General features: G+C 34.4%; 1 protein-coding gene across 2 annotated transcripts in view; it reads right to left on the reverse strand.

Annotated features, from left to right (window-relative positions):
* Positions 1 to 263: 263 nt before the first annotated feature.
* The window catches only part of POL{LAMBDA} (DNA polymerase lambda (POLL)), a 31,410-nt gene continuing 9,574 nt past the window's right edge, over positions 264 to 22,099 (reverse strand). For both annotated transcript variants that reach the window (XM_028069414.2, XM_028069413.2), the window contains 8 exons: positions 21,553 to 21,732; positions 21,395 to 21,448; positions 15,671 to 15,759; positions 7,350 to 7,440; positions 4,550 to 4,630; positions 4,234 to 4,301; positions 692 to 776; positions 264 to 615 (listed from right to left, as the gene is read on the reverse strand). In XM_028069414.2, the coding sequence (XP_027925215.1) occupies positions 517 to 615; positions 692 to 776; positions 4,234 to 4,301; positions 4,550 to 4,630; positions 7,350 to 7,440; positions 15,671 to 15,759; positions 21,395 to 21,448; positions 21,553 to 21,732 (747 nt within the window). In that variant the 3' untranslated portion in view covers positions 264 to 516. The remainder of the gene's footprint in view (positions 616 to 691; positions 777 to 4,233; positions 4,302 to 4,549; positions 4,631 to 7,349; positions 7,441 to 15,670; positions 15,760 to 21,394; positions 21,449 to 21,552; positions 21,733 to 22,099) is intronic.

Here is a 22,099-nt window from a genome sequence, read left to right on the forward strand (position 1 = left end):
AAGACTTTAGCATTCAGGTAATATTTCCCATATGCTAAAAGTTGCCGTGGAAAAAGAATTCTCTCAAAGCTGTAGAAGATAAAGCTAACATCCGAGTGGAGCTCACATCCTAAACCCTAAACATTAAAGATTTAGTTATTAATGTACAAGGAGATAACGGTTGCAGAGATAACACTTTACAGAGAAACCAGTTCAACAAACTTTGTATGTAAATATTAAATTAAAATTATGTTAAACGGTAGAACAATTTGTAAGATCAATGATTAAACTACAGTAATGACAATTAACTTAAAATATATTTTAAATAAATCCATCCAGCAAAACAGTTCTCATCTTATGGTGCCATTGTACAAAAAATTCTGAAGTCAGACATGCGATTGTATCTTACAAGTGTATCTATTTACAAAGCAGCACCCAGAGAATAAACCAAAAAGGCATTTGCTATATACATCAGCATATTCCTAAAAGTTGAATGCAGAGAGCAAGGAGAAGATTTCTCCCAAACCGTGCGTATATTTAGAGATTTCTTTCATTTGGTTCAAGCCAAGGAAAGTTCAGGAAATCAAATACCTCCTTTTCAGTATTAAATTTCAAACTTGCGCTACCTTTTGCACCCTGAAGTGGAACAAAAGTATGTATGAGAATTCGAGCAAATCATGACGCAAATATAAAGGATTCTTTTATGCCATACCCGTTTGTTGCCAGAACCAAGTGTGGCTGGAAACAACCCAGTATCGTCAAGCCGGAATCCTTTAGATTCTGCTATCAACCTCAACCTGCACTCAAACACCCAGAATAAGAAAAACCATCGTGACTTATTAGCTATGCATGACACAGAAATGACAACCCAAGATAAACAAGACACCGAACAAGGCCCATCAAATAGACAATGAGGTAAGGTTATGAAAACATCGTGCGCAAGAAAACAATAAAAAGCTAGAGTGGAAAAGCTTCTCAATAATCACTGGAAGAAGAAAACTCTAAAAAAATGAGATAGCAATAAAATAATAGACCACGTTTACTGGGGGATTTGAGTTATTTTGCTATAACTACGTGAATCTTTATTATATTTTTATTAGCAAAACTTGCGCTTTGTTCTTAATAAAAAGGACTGATATTTTGACTATTAAATTTTGACAACTTTCCTTTACAACCTGAGGTGTCATCTGTTAAGTAGTTTTGAAATATAGAGAAATGAAAAATTGCAAAAAAATAGATAGCCACTTGAAAGATGTCACTATATTGTAAGAGAAATTTCAAAATTTAATTGTCAAAAAATCATTTTTCTAATAAAAAATACTTACTAGAAGAACAGAATATCTTGAAAAACATAAATCAAGTCAACCACCACGACCATATCCATCCAACCAGCCCGTGTTGAGAAGACCATGCTCAATATAAATGTGGCCCAAGCATCCTATTCTATTTAAGAAATTGTACCTTATTGTTTGGGGCAAATATGCGTGTCCATCACTAGGGCTATTTTGTTCTGACTACATGTTTTCTTATTAACAGAAAATCTTCTAAAATCTTCTTCACTTGAGTTGATTAATGGATAATAAGTCAAATGCAGACTCATATACATAAAGAACATTATCAATGAACAAAGAAGAAAAAAATTAATAGTACCAACACCAGGATAAGACCTTAGATCCATCCGACATGGTATTTGAAGATAAATAACCCATAGAAGATCGAGAAGAAAACAAAGATTTGTTATCCGTAATATGGTTGGTGGCATCCAAGTCAAGAACCCTAGGTCCAAGGGAAGTAGAGTGAGTTAGACCAACAAAAGATGCACGTATGTGTGCGATAGAAGCAGTGGAACTAAGGTTCTGACAACCCTCGTACCATTTGATAAATTCATTGAGAATAGCATAGTATCTTGTGGTATTAGATGAAATAGAATCCACATTAAATGGAGGAAAGTTTAGTTTGGACCATTGTAGCAAAACAAGGAGAATGACCATATAAAGCATAATGCCGACAATCTTGTGACCTAGCTTGTGACAATGTTCACACTTGCGCTAGAGAGAGCCTCAGATCTGCAATCAAGATGATCAGGACATCGTGGTGGTCGCTAGGCCGAAATGATTTGATTGGTGGTGTTTCTCATCTAAATGGTGGCTCTAGGTCTATCGATGACGACTAGCAACAATGACAGAAAAAACGTGGGTTTAGCAGAAAACCCTAACTCTAGATACCATGTGAAAATAATGAAAAAACTAGGTATAGGATTAATTCCCCAGCTCTAGATACACAAGATATTTATAATGAAAAATAATATAAGAATATATGGGCCAAGACAAATACACATAATATTATAACTAACATAAGATATTGTAACTAACAACATCTAACAAAAGTAATGGTCTCCTAAGATTACACGCAAAGCTTCAGAGATCGCACTTCTTTCATAAAGCATTTCGTTACATGTAAAATTGATATTGAAAAGGGCTCTCTGGTAGAACATATTGAATATCAAATTGGTAGTGAAACTTATTTATTTATCTATCACACACAAGACCGAACATTATTTATGAAGTTAGTGTGGTAAACCAATTTATGCATGAGCCAAGAGAAAGACATATGCAAGCAATACACAAAATTCTTCGGTATTTGAAATCAAACCCAGGAAAAGGGCTATTGTTTGGGAAAGAAGACACATTGACCCTAAAAGTATATATTGATGTAGGCTATGAAGGTTTTGATACTAAAAGAAAATCTACCTCGGTGTATTATATGTTCCTAGGAGAAAGTTTCGTAACCTAGGAAAGCAAAAAAAAAACATGATATGTGTCATTCTAATGAAGAAGTTGAATTTTGAGCCCTTTCTCAGAACATGATAAAGTTTGATAACATTTAGTAATTGGTGTGCCTATTACTAGTAAAAAAATATTGTTTCCTTACATAGTTCAAGTGTATGTAAGGGGGATAACTTGAATCACTCACGTAATAGGATGGATCCATCAAAGTTCAACTTGGACATGGTTAGAGACTACAAAACCTGATCAGAAACAGACATACTCTCAAGAAGCCCATAAGAGGTAATCAATGCAAAGGTTTAACATTGCTCTAGTTCCTGGGCAGAAGTGGTAGGAAGAGGTAAAAGTTCATTGAAGTAACCTAAAAGACCATGAACCCCAATACTCAGCCACAAGACTATCAAGGCATCTAGGCACAATGACACTCAAGAAATTATGACAAACACCATAAAGGTGTTGAGTGTCATTGGTATACAACGATCATACCCATTCCCAAACCCTTGTACATGTGTCATGGGCACGGAAAATCAACTTGAACAAAGGATAGATGGTCTATATAAGAATAGTAAAAACTTGGGCATCAACTTTTCACCAATGAAGGTGATCCTTTTTTATCAATTGTGGTCATTGTCTGGTAAGGAATCAACATAATCCTATCCCTTAAGCCAAAGCTTGATATAAGAGGCATAAGTGTCATAATTAGAGCCATTTAACTTGTTAGTGGAGAGTGGGATAGAGGATTCAAAGCTAGCACTTGTAGAAGCCATGGGCACATGAAAAAGAGAGAAACATTGATAAGAGAGAGAGAGAAACATCCCTAAAAAAGAGGGGACATGTAAAATGAGCCGCAATCACTAAGTTGAGACTAGATTGGAAGAGGGAGCATTGAAGCAAGTTCAACACCGAAGAGAACAATTGAAGTAGATGCTGGACATATTGCCCCACGTGGTCGCCAGTGATGAATGAAGAAAGAAGCACACCTGGTTCTAGACATGCATGAGTGCATGTGGCTTCTCTAGTAGCCGCGATTTCAGTAACTTCGACTAGGCTCTCAATACCGGATAAGAATAAATTATTGGCATACGATTAAATCCTTGAGCATCTCAAGCACACTAAGCGAACGTGATATATATCATTTACATTGCATTACAAAGATAGGCCAAGGGGGCCCATATACTTCTAACAATGTATTGACACAAACAAATATTAAGATGCCACGTAGCTGACAACTAAAAACCAATTTCATAGATACAATGGTACATCATTAAAAAAAAATAAGGAAACCTCTTTCTATATTATTAAAATAATTAAATATTCATTTCACTTCTAAACCTTTCATTAATTTTCCCTAAACGTAAATTACAATGATATTCCCATAAATCAAAAGAACAATCCCTGAGGTACTATTTGAACTACTCTACTACACATCAACGGCCAAAAGACACTCTAGAAATAGAAAGTTTAGTACCTCCTATTCAGCACATCATTTCCGGTCCAAGCTATTAGTCCAAATGCATATATGTCTCTTGGGTACACCTACAAAAACATTAAAACCAACCATTTTAAAAGGTGATGCAACAGCATAAAACTGACAAGAATTACTTCTAAACTTTTATTGCAATATCCTATTGTTGATTATGTGCTAACATACTAAGTAAATAATTAATAGTCACAACACTATCAAATAGAAAAGAAAACATGGAATAAAACTAAAATATGCCATGCTACATGTCAAATGAAAGATAAAAGGAAAACCCTAAATATTTTAAAGCTACAATTGTCACCTTCAAATCAATACGACGACGCAACTCCTGCCCAGGATAGGTACAAAAACCGAAGTAAGTGTCCACGCCAGAATCAGAACCCTGTGTAATGAAATAAAAATTAACAAAGAAATTACCAATGAATTAAGAAATATTGCAAAAACATCTACCAGATAGATTAGTGCAACAAAATATTGAGTGGAGATTGATTCATCTAAAGGTATATCAAGATATATTGTATTCAAATTATATAATGATAAAGATATATGAAGTAGAGAAGGGGTTGAGAACTCCTATTAAAGTTTGAGACACAAAGTGTAAGGAACCAAGAAATCCCAACACCACTTAGCCCTTTTGTTGATTTCCAAATGATACAAATGGTGTACATATTGTGCCATTATCCAATTTCTCCTTTATAGAGTGTCTATCTACTTCAACATGCTTAATTATATCATGTTGCACTAGATTATGTGCAATACTTATTGTTGACTTGTCCTCACACTACAGTGTCATAGGGTTCTTCCAATGAATCTTTAGGTCTTCTAAAATTATCTTTAACGACAATATTTCATAAAGCTCTAAGGCCATGACTCTAAACTTGGCCTCTGAACTTGACCTTGCCACAATTTTGTTTCTTACACTTCCAATTGACTAAATTTCCTCCAAGAAAAGTGCAATATCCAAAGGCAGATCTTTTGTTGTCTATAGAACCTGCAAGTCTTAGTCTATGTAGACTTCTAAAATCATCCGATTCCGCTTTGTAAATTGTATTCCTTTTCCATGAATTCCTTTGAAGTACTGTAGAATGTGATAGGTAGCTCTAAGATGAGTCTCCTTTGGATTAGGCATGAGCTAACTAAGAATGCCTAAAGCAAAGGCAATGTCAAGCCTGGTGAGAAAAGTAGATCAATGGGAAGATTGTCTATCCACAACTACATCTTCAATAGAGTCACCAAGTCTGTGATTTTGTTCAATAGGTCTCTCTACTCGTTTGCATACTAATTTACAAATTTCAGCCAATAAATCTAACATATTTTTGTTGGGAGATGAAAATATCATGATGGGAATGAACCATTTCAATGCCCAAGAAATACTTTAAAATTCCTAACTCCTTAATTTCAAATTCTATTATCAAACATTTTTTTAAAGCTTTCGTTCCTACCAGACAATTTCCTGTTACAACTATATCAACTACATAGACGATTAGTGCAATAACTTTCCTGGAAGGTGATGCTTAATAAACAGTTTATGATCACCTTAACTTTGCTTGTAGCCTATGGTCTTCATTACAATAAACACATGCAAAACCATGATCGAGGAGAATACTTCAATCCATAGAGTGGCTTCCTTAGTTTACACACATTTTCCCCTTCGGCTTTAAACCCATGTTGGACCTCCATGCAAATTTTTTCCCCAAAATTACCATGCAGAAACGAATTTATGACACCAAATTGTTGCAAACTCCATCCTTAGTTAGCTTCTAAAGACAATAAAATTCTAACAATATTCATTTTTGCAATAGGCGAAAAGGTTTCAAGAATGTCAATCCCATATATTTGAGTATATCCTTAGCTACTAACATTGCCTTATACCTTTCTAATATCTCATCTGCCTTGTATTTAACAACGAATACCCCCAATGGACGGTTAACAGGCCTTCTCTTCATGAGTATACTTCCAATGGACGGTTAACATTGTAAGTTTGTTCTCCAGTTATATTTGGGGTTCACTCAAGGTGAATGAATAGGAGCGGCAATAGACTTAGTAGATGGTAAAGTGTTAGACTGAATAACTGGTGGAGCGTTAATGAGACCTAATTTGGGAAGAAAGGAGTTTTGTTAACAATGAATTGTTCTCATGTTCAATACATAAGTTTTTCCCCTAAAGATAAGGTTGAAAATAGTGGTTTTTTTATCAAAGGTGACATCACCATACACAAGGAATCATTTTGTTGGAGCCTAGTAATATGTGTATTCCTTTTGAATAGGTAACCAATAAATATGCATTTGATAGCAAAGATCAATCTAAGTTACAAAGAATAATAAATCATAAAATTTAAAAACTTGATGGCACCTTCCTCATTTTATCCTAATAGCTGGTCATTTCAAAATTCGTGTCATACTTCAAGGTAGCTTATTCAATCCTTCAAATGACTAAAATGTAAAATTTCAATCTATATGTTAAGAAGTAGACTTTAAGTCTAACTCAACCCCACAAAACTGACTTGTAAAATAAAGTTTGTGCTCCAATTATATATTATGAAATTGACTTATCTCTAGTTGATGATGGACTTCCAACACACACCCCTCATGCCGAATATATACGTCCCGTGCATGGATCTAGAAATGGATGGTTTGATAGCGACTCGATAGTGGGTGGAACAATATGTGCAAAAAACATAAATTTCGTTAGCATAAGCTTTTTAACTGTGGTTCTAATACCATGTTAAGAAGTGAACTTTAGACCTAACTAAACCTCACAAAACCGGCTTGTAAGGTGAGGTTTGTACCTCACTTAAATATATTATGAAATTGTCTTATCTCTAGTCAATGTGGAACTTTCAACATTATCAACTATATAGCACATATGTATTTGCAAACAAACCCAAAATGTCATGATGTCAAGCTTAAGTGCAATTTAATAGTTACATCTCAACAAACTATTACTGCTTTGCATATTTATATGCAAGCATGCAGTCAAACACTAATCTTTGATGATATCAACATACAAATAAAATAATGTATCAATGCTTTCCTGGAAAGCTTAATCAATCAACCAAATAAACACATAATTTATAGGTCACAAGAAAATGCTAAAATTACCTCTTCGCTGTGAATACTGAAAATTAAATCCTCTCTTAGGAAATTCATATGCTTTAAATGTTTTACAAATTCTGGCAAAAATCCTTTGTGACTGCAAGCAATGAACAGATTTGTTTAACCTCTAACATGAAAAAAGAAGTTTCCACAAAGCAAACAACGATAAATATGTGCAAAATGTTGGTCAATTGCATTCTCTCCTTAACAGAAAGAGTAAAGTGTAATTTCTTAGCTGTTGAGTGTTACATATTTTTCCAATAATGGAGAAGAAAGTAAGCACGGAAGTAATTAAGGAATCCACAAAGATTAACATAAATTGCTTTAAGAATTTAGAACACGCCTAATTATGTAGTTAATCCAAGTAAAAACAGAATTCAAAGTGAACTCATGCTTCTAAAAGACATTTTTTGAATTTTGTTTTACCAAGAGAAAATTTGTATACATTACCATTCACTATTCTATTAAAAAACTAGTCAAAATTTCTATTGCCTACTTCACAGCACAGCCAGCCTATGTGTGCTGGGAAACATTGTTGGATGTTAGCATTCAATTGCAAGATATGAGACTTGAGTCCCACAATTTATCCATGAATTTTTTAATGGATGAATCCATCCATGAAAATAATATTTTAAAAAAGTTTAAAATAAATTGTCCAAAACAAATTTAATATTTCTGAAACTTTTTAAAAAGGTAAATTTAAGAAAGATTTGATTGTGAAAATATTGGTTGGATTGAGTTTATTTCATTAAGAATTTATACGAAGATCCATTGGATTTCAAGAAATGATGATGAATCATAAACCACCCATAAATATTGTTAGATAGTGAAATTTAAGCCTAACTCAACCCAACAAAACTGGCTTGTAAAGTGAGATTTGTACCCACTGATATACTATGAAATTGCCTTATCCCTAGTCGATATGGGACTTCTAGCACACCCCCTTCATGCCGAGGAATATACATCTCGTACGTGGGACTAGACCATGGTAGTTGAATCTTGAATCGTATCGTGTATCAAAGAGCTTAAATTTTGAATCGTGAATCGTACAATTCATTAACATTTTATAAACATTAAAAGAATGCAGTTTATACTTAAATATATATAAGATAGATAAATATGTAAAGAGAAAATTAATAACAAAACAATCTCATAATAAAATAGAATGGTTGTATCTATGTGTATCTACCGCAGAGTTTCACAATTTCAACAACATGGCCTTCAAAATACAATGTGGTTGCTGCATAAGATTCCTTCAACTATAGTTATATGCAACTAAACAAATTATGCATTATAGCCATCCAAAAAATAAGTGTTTGCTCCTTGTACCCTAAACAACCTAAAAAATAATTCTATTCTAATCATTCGTAATTCATCCTCATCCTCTCTAAGATTTACCACCTTGTGACCACTGTACTACAAACGCAGAAGCTCAAACCCACTGAACAAACGAACAAAAATATGCACGAGATGACCTGCAACCGCCACCGCAACACCGCACAACCAACCTTACACCATTGTGCGACCACCGCAACAAACAGAGATGACGTGATCACAAGAGGCAATGAGGAGAACATGTTTTCGAGCACACTAACGTTAATAAGTAACGTTAATAAGCTTCAATGTGCGAAAAATAATGGGGAAAAATTAGGGTTTCAATTTGGGGGTAAATCTGTAGAGGGAAAAACTAAATTTTCAAATTGGGGTAAATTCGTATCGTGAATCGAATCATGATTACGATTCGGACTCGTATCTTACGATACAATTACGATATCGGAGTAAAAACGATACAAATCATTCGTATCGCCAGGGACCTGAATTGTTTCATATTGTACGATTCGTATCGTGAATCGTACGATAGCGGGTGAAACTATATGCCCAAGAAACACAAATCTTGCTAGGATAGGCTTTAACTATGCCTTTATTACCATGTTAGATAGTGGACTTTAAGATGAGGTTTGCACCCACTTACATACTATGAAATTGCCTTATCTCTAGTCAATGTGAGACTTCCAACATATTAATGGATGGATTTGATGCAATAATTATTATACTTTTTTTATTAGAGATCCCACATAGGGATAATGTCTGTTGAAAAAGAGAGACCGATGTTATCAATATGGGATAACAAAAAATATCAGTAACCCAAAAATCATTTATAAAGTTATAACGAAAACCATCACGGGTTATAGTGGAAAGTATAACTTTTAAAAGATAGTTATAGTCTATGTACCAGAAAAAAACAAAATGACAAAAAACAGAGTTGACAATGGCAGCAAGCGACAGTTGTTGCCAGTGGCGGCAGACAGCGGTGGTTGACAATGGCAAGCAACGACAACCAGTGGTGGAAGTTGTCATTGTTAGTTGTAGTAACTAAGGTTGTACTACACGTACTCGAACCCCACAAAAATTAGGGGGCTAATGAACTATCCATACCCGAACCTATCCTACCCGGGCAAGAAGGATAGTATCAACCCATAGATAGATGTACTACTCGTACTCAAAGCCCACCAAAACTGGGACTAGCGTACTATCCGTACCCATCCCTATCCTACCAGGACCAGAACGTTAAGGCATCAACCCCAAACATGTCAACCCTCATACCAATGCCTTCATTAGAAAGCCGACAGCTACGAAATGAAAACCAACAAGGGCTTTTGGGTAATTTCACCCACTTCAATGGATTTACAAGTAAAAAGGTATTTTGGACCAAAGAAATCCCAATCTAGGTGGGGACCATAAATAAAATAGTATAAATAGCACGTTCTTCCATGCATTCATTACGCAATAATTATTCTCTGAAATTCTCTGACATCACCACCAGTATTATCTTAAGCATCAGAGTGTCTTTCGCAAGCACCCCCCTTGCTTTGGACAAGATCTTTGGAGTTAAAGGATAATTCACCTTAAGACCAGATACTAGAATTACTTAAAGGACTTGGTAGAGTACAACTAGTTTCCATAAGAACAAAGGCTAAAGTGAAAAGAATAAGAGAAGAAATGTTTTAAACAATATTTTACTAAGTAGTAAAAGAATAAGAGTTGCCGAGTAATATGTAAAAGAGTAAGAGAGGAGGGTTCTCTGTACAAGGGTTTAGGTTAAATAATGTCAATTGGCCTAGCCCAAATTTTCGCCTTATGTACTAAACATTCGTAAAACATAGAAAATGACGAAATTAAGGTTTCTGTGTGCTGCTGCTACCTATCTCATCTCCCACATTGCTCATCTCTTCCCACAGTTGCTGCAATATCTCTTGCACTTTGCTACTGCTTATCTCTTTCTTCAGTTTGCTTTTTCTGCCATTACTATTCTGCCACCGTCAACCGCCATGCAAACAACGCTTCCACAAAAAACCCCTTCACCTCCGCCATGCGAACAACGGCCACCAAGAACTGCCACGAAAAACCCCCTTCACCTCCGCTCATCTCTTCCCACAGTTGCTGCAATATCTCTTGCACTTTGCTACTGCTTTGCTACTGCTTATCTCTTTCTTCAGTTCGCTTTTTTTGCCATTACTATTCTGCCACCGTCAACCGCCATGCGAACAACGGCCACCAAGAACTGCCACGAAAAACCCCTTTCACCTCCACCATGTGGCGACAGGTTGGGAAATTGCAACCGGTTTTCGCCATGGCAATGCCATGGCCGAAATCTGATAGCAGTGAGAGACATAGGTTTAATCTATAATATGTGTAGAGCACATAGAGTTATGCATTATAATAGGAAAATACAAAGAGATGGGCCTAAGCCCATCCCATGTAACACTCTCCCCCATACTGGTATATATAAATCGTATGTACCCGTAATGATTTAGTAAACAATACTAGGTCCCTATAACGAATTAGTAAACACATATGCTAGTTGATCCCTATAATTAATAAACTCAATCTTGATATCTCCAATCTTGATATCTCCAGATACAATATTTCTCAAATAAAATGACAATTGACCTCAATTATTTAGTCCTTTAATGAAAGGCGGCATTTCAACTAATATGAAAAGCAGCTTCATTGTCACATATAAGTGTGATTCAAGTGAGCTCTTCAAATTGCAATTCTTCAAGTTATTGTTTAAGCTAAATAATCTTACAAGTAGTTGAGGTCACAGCTCAATATTATGCATCCACACTAGATCTTGCTACAACATTTTGTTTCTTTTTCCTCAAAGGTCAAATTACATTTTATTTGTAAAGTCAAGCCAATGTTGTGAGGTCGAATTATGCTTAAAGTTCAATTTATAATATGGTATTAGAGTAATTCAGAGCCTATCCTAATTAAGTTTGTTCGGCCTCATGTCAATTGCTATCAAGTTCCCCACTACCTCCACACTCAAGATCAGGGCGGTGCTTTTCTATTAAGGGCCTTCCTCTTGATTATGTTGTAGTTATTTATGTAATTGAAAGTTGTTGGAAGTCTCACATCGACTACATAAAGATAAGGCCAATTTAGAGTATATATATGGGTGCAAACCTCACCTTATATACCGGTTTTGTGAAGGTTGAATTAAGCTTAGAGTCCAAAATTCTTAACATTGTATCTAGAGCCTAAAGCTTTTGATTGTCAATATTTGAATTTTGAATTCATTAAAGAAGGATTCTTTGGTTTTTATCACAGGACACTGGGTTCTTATCAAAGATTGAGATCTTTGTGGCAAATCTTCATTGACTCGTCAATCTGCTAGATTGTGGCGTCTCCATCTTGGTTTTTTAGGGTTTTTCTCTTTCCATGGCTTCTTCTGCTGCCTCTTCTGATAGTGCAAGCCAATTTGCTCTTTTCAAGGTATGTAGATGATCTGAACTGTAGTTCCACTATTTTTATTGCACGCCCAGTTATATCTTCTTTTGTTGGCGACCTTGGATTCTTGACTTAGGTGCCACAAATCACATTTCTGGTAACAAATATTGGTTTTCTTTATCCTCTTGGATAATTTACCTACGGTTACAATGGTTGATGGGTCTAGAGTCTTATCTCATGGTATCAGAGTCCTTCTTAGAACCTATCCTAACAAGATTTGTTGTTTGTTGGACATGTTCCACCAGCTACCGGGCCGCTATGGGGCCACTCATTAATGTCTAGTTCTACGCACGAGATATATATATACCTCAGTGTGAAGGAGGTGTTGGAAATTCCACATCGACTACTTAGAGATAAGGCCTATTTAGAGTATATATGTAGGTGCAAACCTCATTTTACATGCCGATTTTGTGAGATTGAGTTAGGCTTAAAGTTCACTTCTTAACAAGAGTAAATTTGAGACGCCTCCCATCACTGAAGTGGAGGCCCTCCTTGATCATGAAGCGTGCCTCGAACTTCATCAAAAGTGTCTTTTTTCCCCTTATGTAAATTATTCTTCTTTTTCTACCCCTACTACTTTCCATAATAATTCTTCCAAGTATAATGTTCGTGGTGGTGCAAGGCGTGGTCGTGGCCATGGTGGTCGATTTGCCAACTTCTAATGTCATATTTGCCTTAAGTATGGTCATACTGCCAATGTTTGTCACTATCGTGCTAATCCAACCTATCGGCCACATGAATCCTTGGTTCTTTATAATCCTTCCACCAATCAACTATTGCATCTTCCATCCTAATTTACTGCTCCTTTGTCTATGGCTTCCTCAAGTTCCAGTGTTGCCTCTACACAACCTATTTCTGTTCTGCCCAATGCCTTGCTCACTTCAACTACTCCCGAGACAATTGCCTCATGGGTCCCAAAATTCTAGTGCTTCTTTCCATGTCACTAATAACTCGCAAAACATCCAGCAATCCAAGCAATTTGATGGTCTTGACAACATCTATGTTGGCAATGGTGAAGGATTGAATGTTCTTGCCTCTAGTTTAACTTACTCTTAATCCCTCCACAAACTCCTCCTTCATCTTTCACTTTTGTCATTTACTTGTTCCTTCTAATACTAAAAATCTTTTTAGTGTGTCAATTTGCTCTTGATAATGGTGTTTATTTTGAGTTTTATCCTCACTTTTGTATTATCAAATCCCAGGTCACTCATGAAACTCTTCTTCAAGGTGTTATTGGTGTTAATGGTCTCTATTCCTTCCCCCACACTCCAGGTTTCCCAACATTGTCATCTTGTCTTGTCCATTACCTCTCTTGTTTGTGATGTCTCATCATCCAATGCTCCACCATCCTCCGAGTCTCTCAATTTATGGCAGTCTAGATTAGGCCATCCTAATGTTAATGTATTAAAACTTGTTATGACACAGTGTAATGTTCCTTTTAATAGTAAAAATCTCTCTTTTTGTTCTTCATGTTGTGTCGGTAAATCTTATCGTTTACCTTCTCCATCTGCTATTGTTTATAGCAACCACTTCAATTAATTTTTAGTCATTTATGGGGGACCCTTCCATGTTCTTTCTATTGTCGGTTTCTTATACTATATTTCATTTATCGATCCTTTCTCACGTTTTATATGTCTCTCTCCTATTAAGCATAAATCTAAGGCTCTATCTGTCTTTCAACATTTTAAATCTAAAGTTGAACTTCAGTTGACACTAAAATCAAAAGTATTCAAATTGACTAGGGTGGTGAATTTTGCTCTTTTACATCTTTTCTTGCCACTCATGGTATCACTCAACATCGCCACATTACCGAATTGAGCCTAACTCTATTACAACATGCATCTCTTCCCTTGAAATTTGTGATCTTACTTTTCATGTTGCGATCCATTTAATTAATAGGTTACCTAATGCCTCTTTGCAATTCAAAGTAATCTACACTATTCCTTTTAATTGTTTCCCTGATTATACATCTTTAATGGTTTTTGGTTGTGCTTGTTTTCCATTCCTATGACCATATCATGCACACAAACTTCCTTTTCGTCGGAGGAATGTGTTTTTTTTCGGTACTCCACATCCCACAAAGGTTATCTTTGTTTCTCCATGTTTGGTCATGTTTATATTTCCAAGGATGTCATTTTCAATGAACTATGTTTTCCTTATCCTACTCTTTTTCCTTCTACTTCTCCTTCTATTCCTTCTCAATACTTTGGATCTCCTGCTCCCCTTAAGCGCCCATTCTTATCCCTCCTTCTCCATCGTCTTCTCTTCGGTCTTCTACTCCAACCACATTACCTTCTTCCACTGAACCTTTGCCACCTCCTGTTGTTTCCTATAATACTCATCCTATGCAAACACATTCGAAAGTTATTGCCATGTCTTGTTTTGTTCCTTCCTCCCTACTTCTCACACTGTTGAACCATATCATTTTACCACATGCCATTAAAATTCCCCACTTGGTTGTTGTTGTGCAATCTAAATATGATCTTTCATGATAAAAATAAACAATTAGAAATTGATTGTCATTTTGTTAAAGAGAAGTTGCAGTTCAAGAATCTCTAAGACGACGTAAGATATAGTTTAAATGTGTTGGAAGTCTCACATTGACTACAGATAAGACAATTTCATAGTATATAAGTGGGATGCAAACCTCACTTTACAAGCTGGTTTTATGGAGTTGAATTAGGCTTAAAATCCACTTCTAACATGGTATCAAAACCATTGCTTAAAAAGTCTATCCTGGCAAGATTTCTTGGACATTCTGTTCCACCCACTATCAGACTGCTAACGGACCACCCCTTTCTAGATCCACACACGAGATGTATATACCTCGACGTGAAGAGGGGGTATTAGAAGTGATGAAGGATTGACCCCAACCAAGGATGGAGGCACATGCTTAAGAAGACTAAGCATGTTTAGAAAGGAAGTTCACTAATCCTTCATCCCTTTCATTTGTGTTTGTTATTTTTGATTCCCAAAGTTGACTTAGTTGATTCAACTTTAGTTGACTTGTTGACCTTTGACTAGGTTTGACTTGTTGACTACAATTGACTTGACTTAAGTCAACATGCTAATCTATGTTTATTTGCTTTGTAGGTTAATTAGGAGTAAAAAAGCAATGCTAGGTGGCGCATGGTGATTGGGGAGCATAAAGACATCCAAATGATGAAATCAAATAGTGAGAAAAAAGTACTGCAAAGTGACATGTATGCAGTAACAAGGTCAACCAGTGGTAACTTTTAAATGGTCAAAGAATAAGGATTTCAAATTTTATTAGGCTTCTGAGGCAAAAAATGCATTAGCAAATTGTAGTTAAAACTGGGATTTTGGAACCTATATCATGGTAAGAGCATCATGGTTAAAAAAGCCCATAGCAGCACTAATTGCAGCTAATGAAAATCACTCCATTATTTGAATATTTTTGCAGCCGAAGGCTTTTCCACTCTGCTATAGCATTATTATGATTAAGAAAATACTCCATATATTTAAACGCATTTTTTCTTCACAAATAAAGGTTATAAGAAATCAAGCCATACCTTTGTCCATCGGGATGTGTTATAATGATATCAATATCTCCACAGGTAGCTTTCCCACGTCTATATGATCCCCCACAGATGATAACAATCTAAATTAAACAACAGAAGCATGAGCAAGTTTTCAACAAATTAAGAGTTCTGCTCTGATTTTGGAAACATAAAACATTGAGCTGAAACCGTGTTATTGAGACAACACAGATGTATTATTTCTATCGAGAAAAAGGAATTAAAATTAATATAATAAGTAAAGGAAATTTGATATCCCTTAATAACAAAGATATGATACAAAAATAAATTAAAACATTCTTAATAATGCATATATAATCTAAATATTCTTGATTATGTATACGATAAATTCCTTAGTTCTATAATTATAACACTCAACCAAATTGAAGAATGTAAGTCAGATGTGTCTAGCTTGCTACACTAGAGTTTACAAATCAAGTGGTCATGTCTCCAAACTCTAATTGTTTTCTTATGAAATGACAATCTACTTCGATATGCTTGATCTTCGCATCAAAGACAGCTTTAGAGGCAATGCATAATAATATTTGGTTGTCTACTACAAGGCACATTTGGGAACTTTCAAGTTCGATTTTTTTGAGTCGCTTTAGTCATATGAGCTCACAAGTGACTAATGTCATTGCCGCAATTGATCTTGTCACAACATTTTGTTTCTTACTTTTTCACGATATTAAATTATTTCAAAAAAAAACAACACCCTGAAGTGGAGCATCTATTGTTTGATGACCCTACCCAGTCAACATTAGAATACCCAACAATTTGTGCAGATTTGCCATATCTTCAAAACATGAGGCCTTTTCCAAAAGCCTTGAGGCCTTTTCCAAAAGCCTTCTTAATATACTATAAGATCCATGTCAAGGCATCCAGACACTCTAGACAAGGAGAGTTTAATAATTGACTTACTACTCACTGCAAAGGCGACGTAACAGAGTCACTCAGTGAGATTATTTAGTTAAGCAACTAACATTATGTATTTCCTAGGATAAGAATATGGTTCTCCTTGGTCGGGGTCAAGTTTGACACATTGATTCCTTGGATTTTGCCACTTCTTGATATGATTTCGGATGAAGAAATGTCAAATCAAGGAGGAGGAGAAAATTTAGAACATGATCAAGAAGTCCTAACTAGAAACATGGTAAGAAAAGTGATAAAGAAAGAATCAAAATGATTGAAGAAAACATTAAGAAAAATAATTTCTAATATTTAGTCGATTCCAAAATATTCTAGAAGGATCAAGAATGTCCCAGAATCCCTTAGAAGTGCAATGGTGAACAGCCAAAATATGAAGAGGAACATTTGCATGTTGTAACTTCCTTCAACAAGACACCTTCAAGCCCCTCTGAGTGTTGTAACTTCTTTCACTTGTCACTTTCAAACACATGTAAAGGTTGTAACTATTTCCCATGTCTCTCCAACTTCTAGTACATCACATGAGTTAACACATAATTTAGGTTAAATTACTCTTTTGTTCCCTCTATTTGTCATGAAATTTCATTTTGGTCCTCAAGTTTTTCGTTGTCTCAATTTGGTCCTTATTTTCTTAAAAATGACTCAATTTGATCATCACCGTTAACTTTAACCAGACGGTGTAAAGTCAACGCCACGTGTCAATTTGTGGTTTTTTTGAATTTTTTGAATTTTTTTTGAATTTTTTGAATTTTTTTTTTTAAATTTTTAATTTTTTTTTATTTTTGACATGTGTCACTTCACAGTTGTGCCACGTGTCAAAGTGACTCAATTCTATACTTGTTTTTAGTTTCAATTTAGTACCAATTTTTATAAAAATGAAACAATATTGTCCTCCTTAGATTAAGACTCAATTTAATCTTTGTATACAACTTATGATGATATTTTTAATAAAATTGATGTTTTTATTAAATATTTGTAGAAATATTTTTAAATAAGTTTTTTTTTTTAGTTTTATTATTAAACAAAGTTAAACCCCAAACTTAATTTCAAAAATTAACAATTTTGTCATCATATATAAAGGCATCAAGTGTATCATATTATACAAACTTAGTAAAAATTAAAAATCAAATAACTTTTCACACATAAGTTTAGGAACTAAATTTCAAGTTCAAAACAAAATCAAATTCTAACCGTAGAATTTAAAGTTAATTTAAAATATTTATAGAAATATTTAATAAAAACATTAATTTTAGTAAGAATATCACCATAAAATTTATAAAAAAGTAAATTTAGTAACAATTTAAGGAAGGAAAATATTACTTTATTTTTACAAAAATTAAGACTAAATTGAAACTAAAAACAAATATAGGGACCAAATTGAGTCACTTTGACATGTGGCACAAATGTAAAAGTGACACGTGTCAAAAATAAAAAAAAAATTTAAAAATTTAAAAAAATTAAAAAATTAAAAAAAAAAACAAAAATTGACACATGGCGTTGATTTTAACACCGTTTGGTTAAAGTTAACGGTGAAGACCAAATTGAGTCATTTTTAAGAAAATGAGGACCAAATTGAGACAACGAAAAACTTGAGGACCATAATGAAATTTCATGACAAATAAGGGACCAAAAGAGTAAATTAACTCATAATTTAAAAGGGAACTTAAATGGATTTTATAGACTATAAATGGCTTTGGTATCATCTTAAGAAAGTGGAATTTAAAAGGGAAATTAGAGACATTAGAACACAATTAGTAGTGAAGGATGGGAGGGGTTAGCGTTTAAATATGGATGTAAATATTGCACATTTGCTTCACAATAATTATAGATTGATTATATAATAACTAAATATTTCTTTATGGGGAAAATATGATGTATATTTTTCAATTTGTTAAAAATACAAAAAAAATCAAGGGAATAAATTTGTACACTAATCTATATTTGAATATCAAGGAAATAATTCTCCCCATAAATGCTCTAAACTTTGTTTTATTATTACTCATTGAGTATCTACTAGGTTTAATATGTGCAAAAAATTTTAGACTCTATTCATCCCCCCTCTTTCTAGAGTCACCTACACGTTTATATATATGTTGCTAAGAGTTTCCACATAAGATCTATACCCCTCTTACAACTTTCCACACAACACATATTTTTCAATAGAAAGATCTCAACCGTTTTCTTTAGACAACAACAGTGTCAATGTCATCATTAAGCTTAGGATTAGAAACAATATTACCCAGGGAAAACTCATTTTGTGGAGCCTGGTTGGATTCACAGCTTTGCCTTAGGGTTGTGCTAGACTCTACTCCCTTCCTTGTCTTTCTGAATTACATCATCCAATTGTCTCCTTGTGTGGCTTGACCTTGATCTACCAATGTAGTACTTTCTCTAGCTTTCGTTGGTGCAATTTCTATCGTAATTTCCTCTGTTGTTGGTGCATTCTTGGCTGGCTTTGCATTTGCTACTACAAATTCCTCTATTGTAGGTGCAATCTTAGTCGACTTTACTTTGCATTTTCTATTTTTGTTTCCTCAACTGCATATGCAAGCTCAACTAGCTTTGCATTTAGGTAGATCGGCTAGACCAAATCCCAAAAGTTGGGATTCTACCACTTCAATTGGATAGGTCTTATCGTCGTGAATACCAACTTTGGGGTAATAAGGCTATATCTCAAAAAACATGACCTCCATGTGTGGTAAAATTTTCTAGTTTGAGGTGAATTGCATTTGTACCTATTTTAGTGATGAGAGTAGACATGGAAACTGCATTTTAGGTCATATTTGTTATGACGAGGATAGAGGTTGCAAAGGCTGAACATCTGAATATTTTTAAGGGAATGGATGTAAGGATACAACTAGTAGGGTATATTTGGAAAGTAGTGTAAGGGATGTTAATCCTGGCAAGGCTTCAAATTTTGATTCTGAAAATCCTGGCAAGCCTTTTCTTTCCTCTTTAATTGAAGGAATACGTGCACTACATGCTGAAATTGAACCTCAAATCTTCCACATAATCTTTTAGTACTTGCTCTCTAGACATGACGAGTAAGAACTTCAATTCCTCTTTTAATGTTTCTAAAACTTTATGTAAGGACTCTAGGGTTTGAAAATCTGGTGCAACAGACCATATGACCCCTTGTTTTAACATATGTTTCTTTTCCTGATAACCACATTACTATTGTTAATGGGACTTGTATGCCAATAACTAGACATTGTAATGTTTCTCTTTTGACATCCCTTAGCCTCAAAAATGTCCTTTATGTTCCAAAACTTTCTACTAATCTTATTCATGTTCAAAAACTTATCCATAACCTAAATTATTTTGTAACCTTTCCTAATCACTTTTTAGAATCTTGCCACAGGGAGGACAATTGGAATTGTTAAGGAATGGAAGGGTTGTGTTGCTTTAAAAACTATAGGATCAATACCTCTTGTCTCTAGTCATGCACTACTTTTGAGTCTACACAAATTTGGCTTTTCCACAGTCGTCTAGGATGATACCCATCCTTTTTTGTTCTAAAGTTTATGTTCCCTTCGTTGTTTTTTCAAAAAAATTCTATTAAGTCATTTAAATGTGACATATGTCAATTTGTAAAACACCATTGAGCCATATTTCCTTCTAGTCGTACAAAGATAGTTCATCCTTTTTATTTAGTTCATTATGACATTTGGGAGCATGCATCAAACTCTAATTATATCTAGTGATAAATAGTTAGTCACTTCTCTTGATGATTGTACCCATGTTACACGGATTTTTCCAAATGCTATCTATCTTATTAACCAATTACCCTTTAGAGTCATATATGGTCTAACTCCAATTGAGTTCATGCATGCCTTCTTTCCATTTGCTCCTTTTTTATCTACCCTTCATGGAAGTGTTTGGATTTGCTTGTTAAATTCATTGCCTATGCATCTAATAAAAAGGATATCATTGTAATCATCCTCTGAGTCAAAAGTTTTTTTACCTCCATAGATGTAACTTTAAATGAAACTAAAAAACTTTTTACATGCGTTCTCTACTTTAGGAGGAGAGTTCTTTCAAAGTTGAGTCTTTTTAATCTCTTAAGTCATCTTTTGTCCCGGTTATACAACAACCATCTCATACTGATACTACTTTTGGTACTCTTGATATTTCTCCTTTTAGTACTCTTGATATTTCTCCTGACACATCTCGTATTAATTATTACTATTAGATATATTGTTAGATATATTCGATATCTTTATCTTCTATCTTTAGTATCTTTGTTATTATTCTTTATCTTGTATATTAGGCTTAGCCCATGTCTTCTTTATTATAAATACATTATCCTATGTGTAGTTTTACACCAAGGGAGATTAATCTCAAATCTATTTTCCCTATATTCAATAATTACTATAGGGTCATAGTCCCCTATCTATAGAGGACGATGTACCATTTCAAATGAATCAATTAAATAAGAATCTTCTTTGTTTCAAATTAAAACCTTTCAAGTTTTGGTATTAGAGAAATGAGGCAAGTATGTCGTTATTTGCAGATTGTGCATAAAGAATATTTGCAGCCAACAACAAGTGCATTATTGTATTTTTTGTGGTTTGTGTTCAGTATTTTATTTTAAATGTTTATCATTTCATGTGTTCCATCTACAACCCATTTTACTTCAAAGAACATGCCAACATGGAAAACATCTATTTTGAATTGAAAATATCACATAAATGATAGAGAAATTTCAAGTGAAAGATTGTAATGAAACATTTATGACAAGATAGAAACTCATTAATCTCATTCCAAAATTTATGTCTACTGCTCACTCACCCCAGGTAAAACGTCCTCCCCAGCTTTTTGTAAAATGTGTTCCATCTCCTGAACCTATTAAATAAAAAAAGGTTATAAAGGTTTTAGCAAAATAAATTTTGGGTGGGGGAAGGAGGGGTAAGGAGAAATGTTATGACTTTAATAATAGTGTTACAAACCTCGTGGCGTGGGATCCGTTGTCTGATATCATCAAAGTATTTCAGCCCTAACTTTTGTGCATTTGTAAGTGAGCCATCATTCCTAAGATCATCTAATGAACGATGTCCCTTCTCATACAATTTCATTGCTGTGGATGGACCTATGCCCCATACTTCACCAAATAATGATATTGTTCGTACCTATAGATAACCAAGGGGGAAAGAGAAGGGAGTAAGATTGAAATTATGTCAAGAAAATTGGTTCTGATATTATTCATATAATACAAAGACTTCATAACATAATATTCTAATTTATGATGGACATAACCTATCCCTACCATTTAGTATCAATGATCTACCATTTAGTATCAATGATCTGATACAATAAATATAAAATATATTATTAGCTTATTAATCCTTCTACCTCCTAATTATGGAAGTAATTAAATCTCTTAATCATGTAATGAAAATTGTACAAGAAAATATTAACTGCAACATAAATTAATGGATTCTAACACTCCCCCTTTAGTTGTTGAGGGGATTTCATTAACTTCCAACTTGCCAACAA

The sequence above is a fragment of the Vigna unguiculata genome, chromosome 4, assembly GCF_037176805.1.
Source record: "Vigna unguiculata cultivar grain cowpea cultivar isolate G323 ecotype 2 chromosome 4, ASM3717680v1, whole genome shotgun sequence".
Classification (NCBI taxonomy): Eukaryota; Viridiplantae; Streptophyta; class Magnoliopsida; order Fabales; family Fabaceae; genus Vigna; species Vigna unguiculata.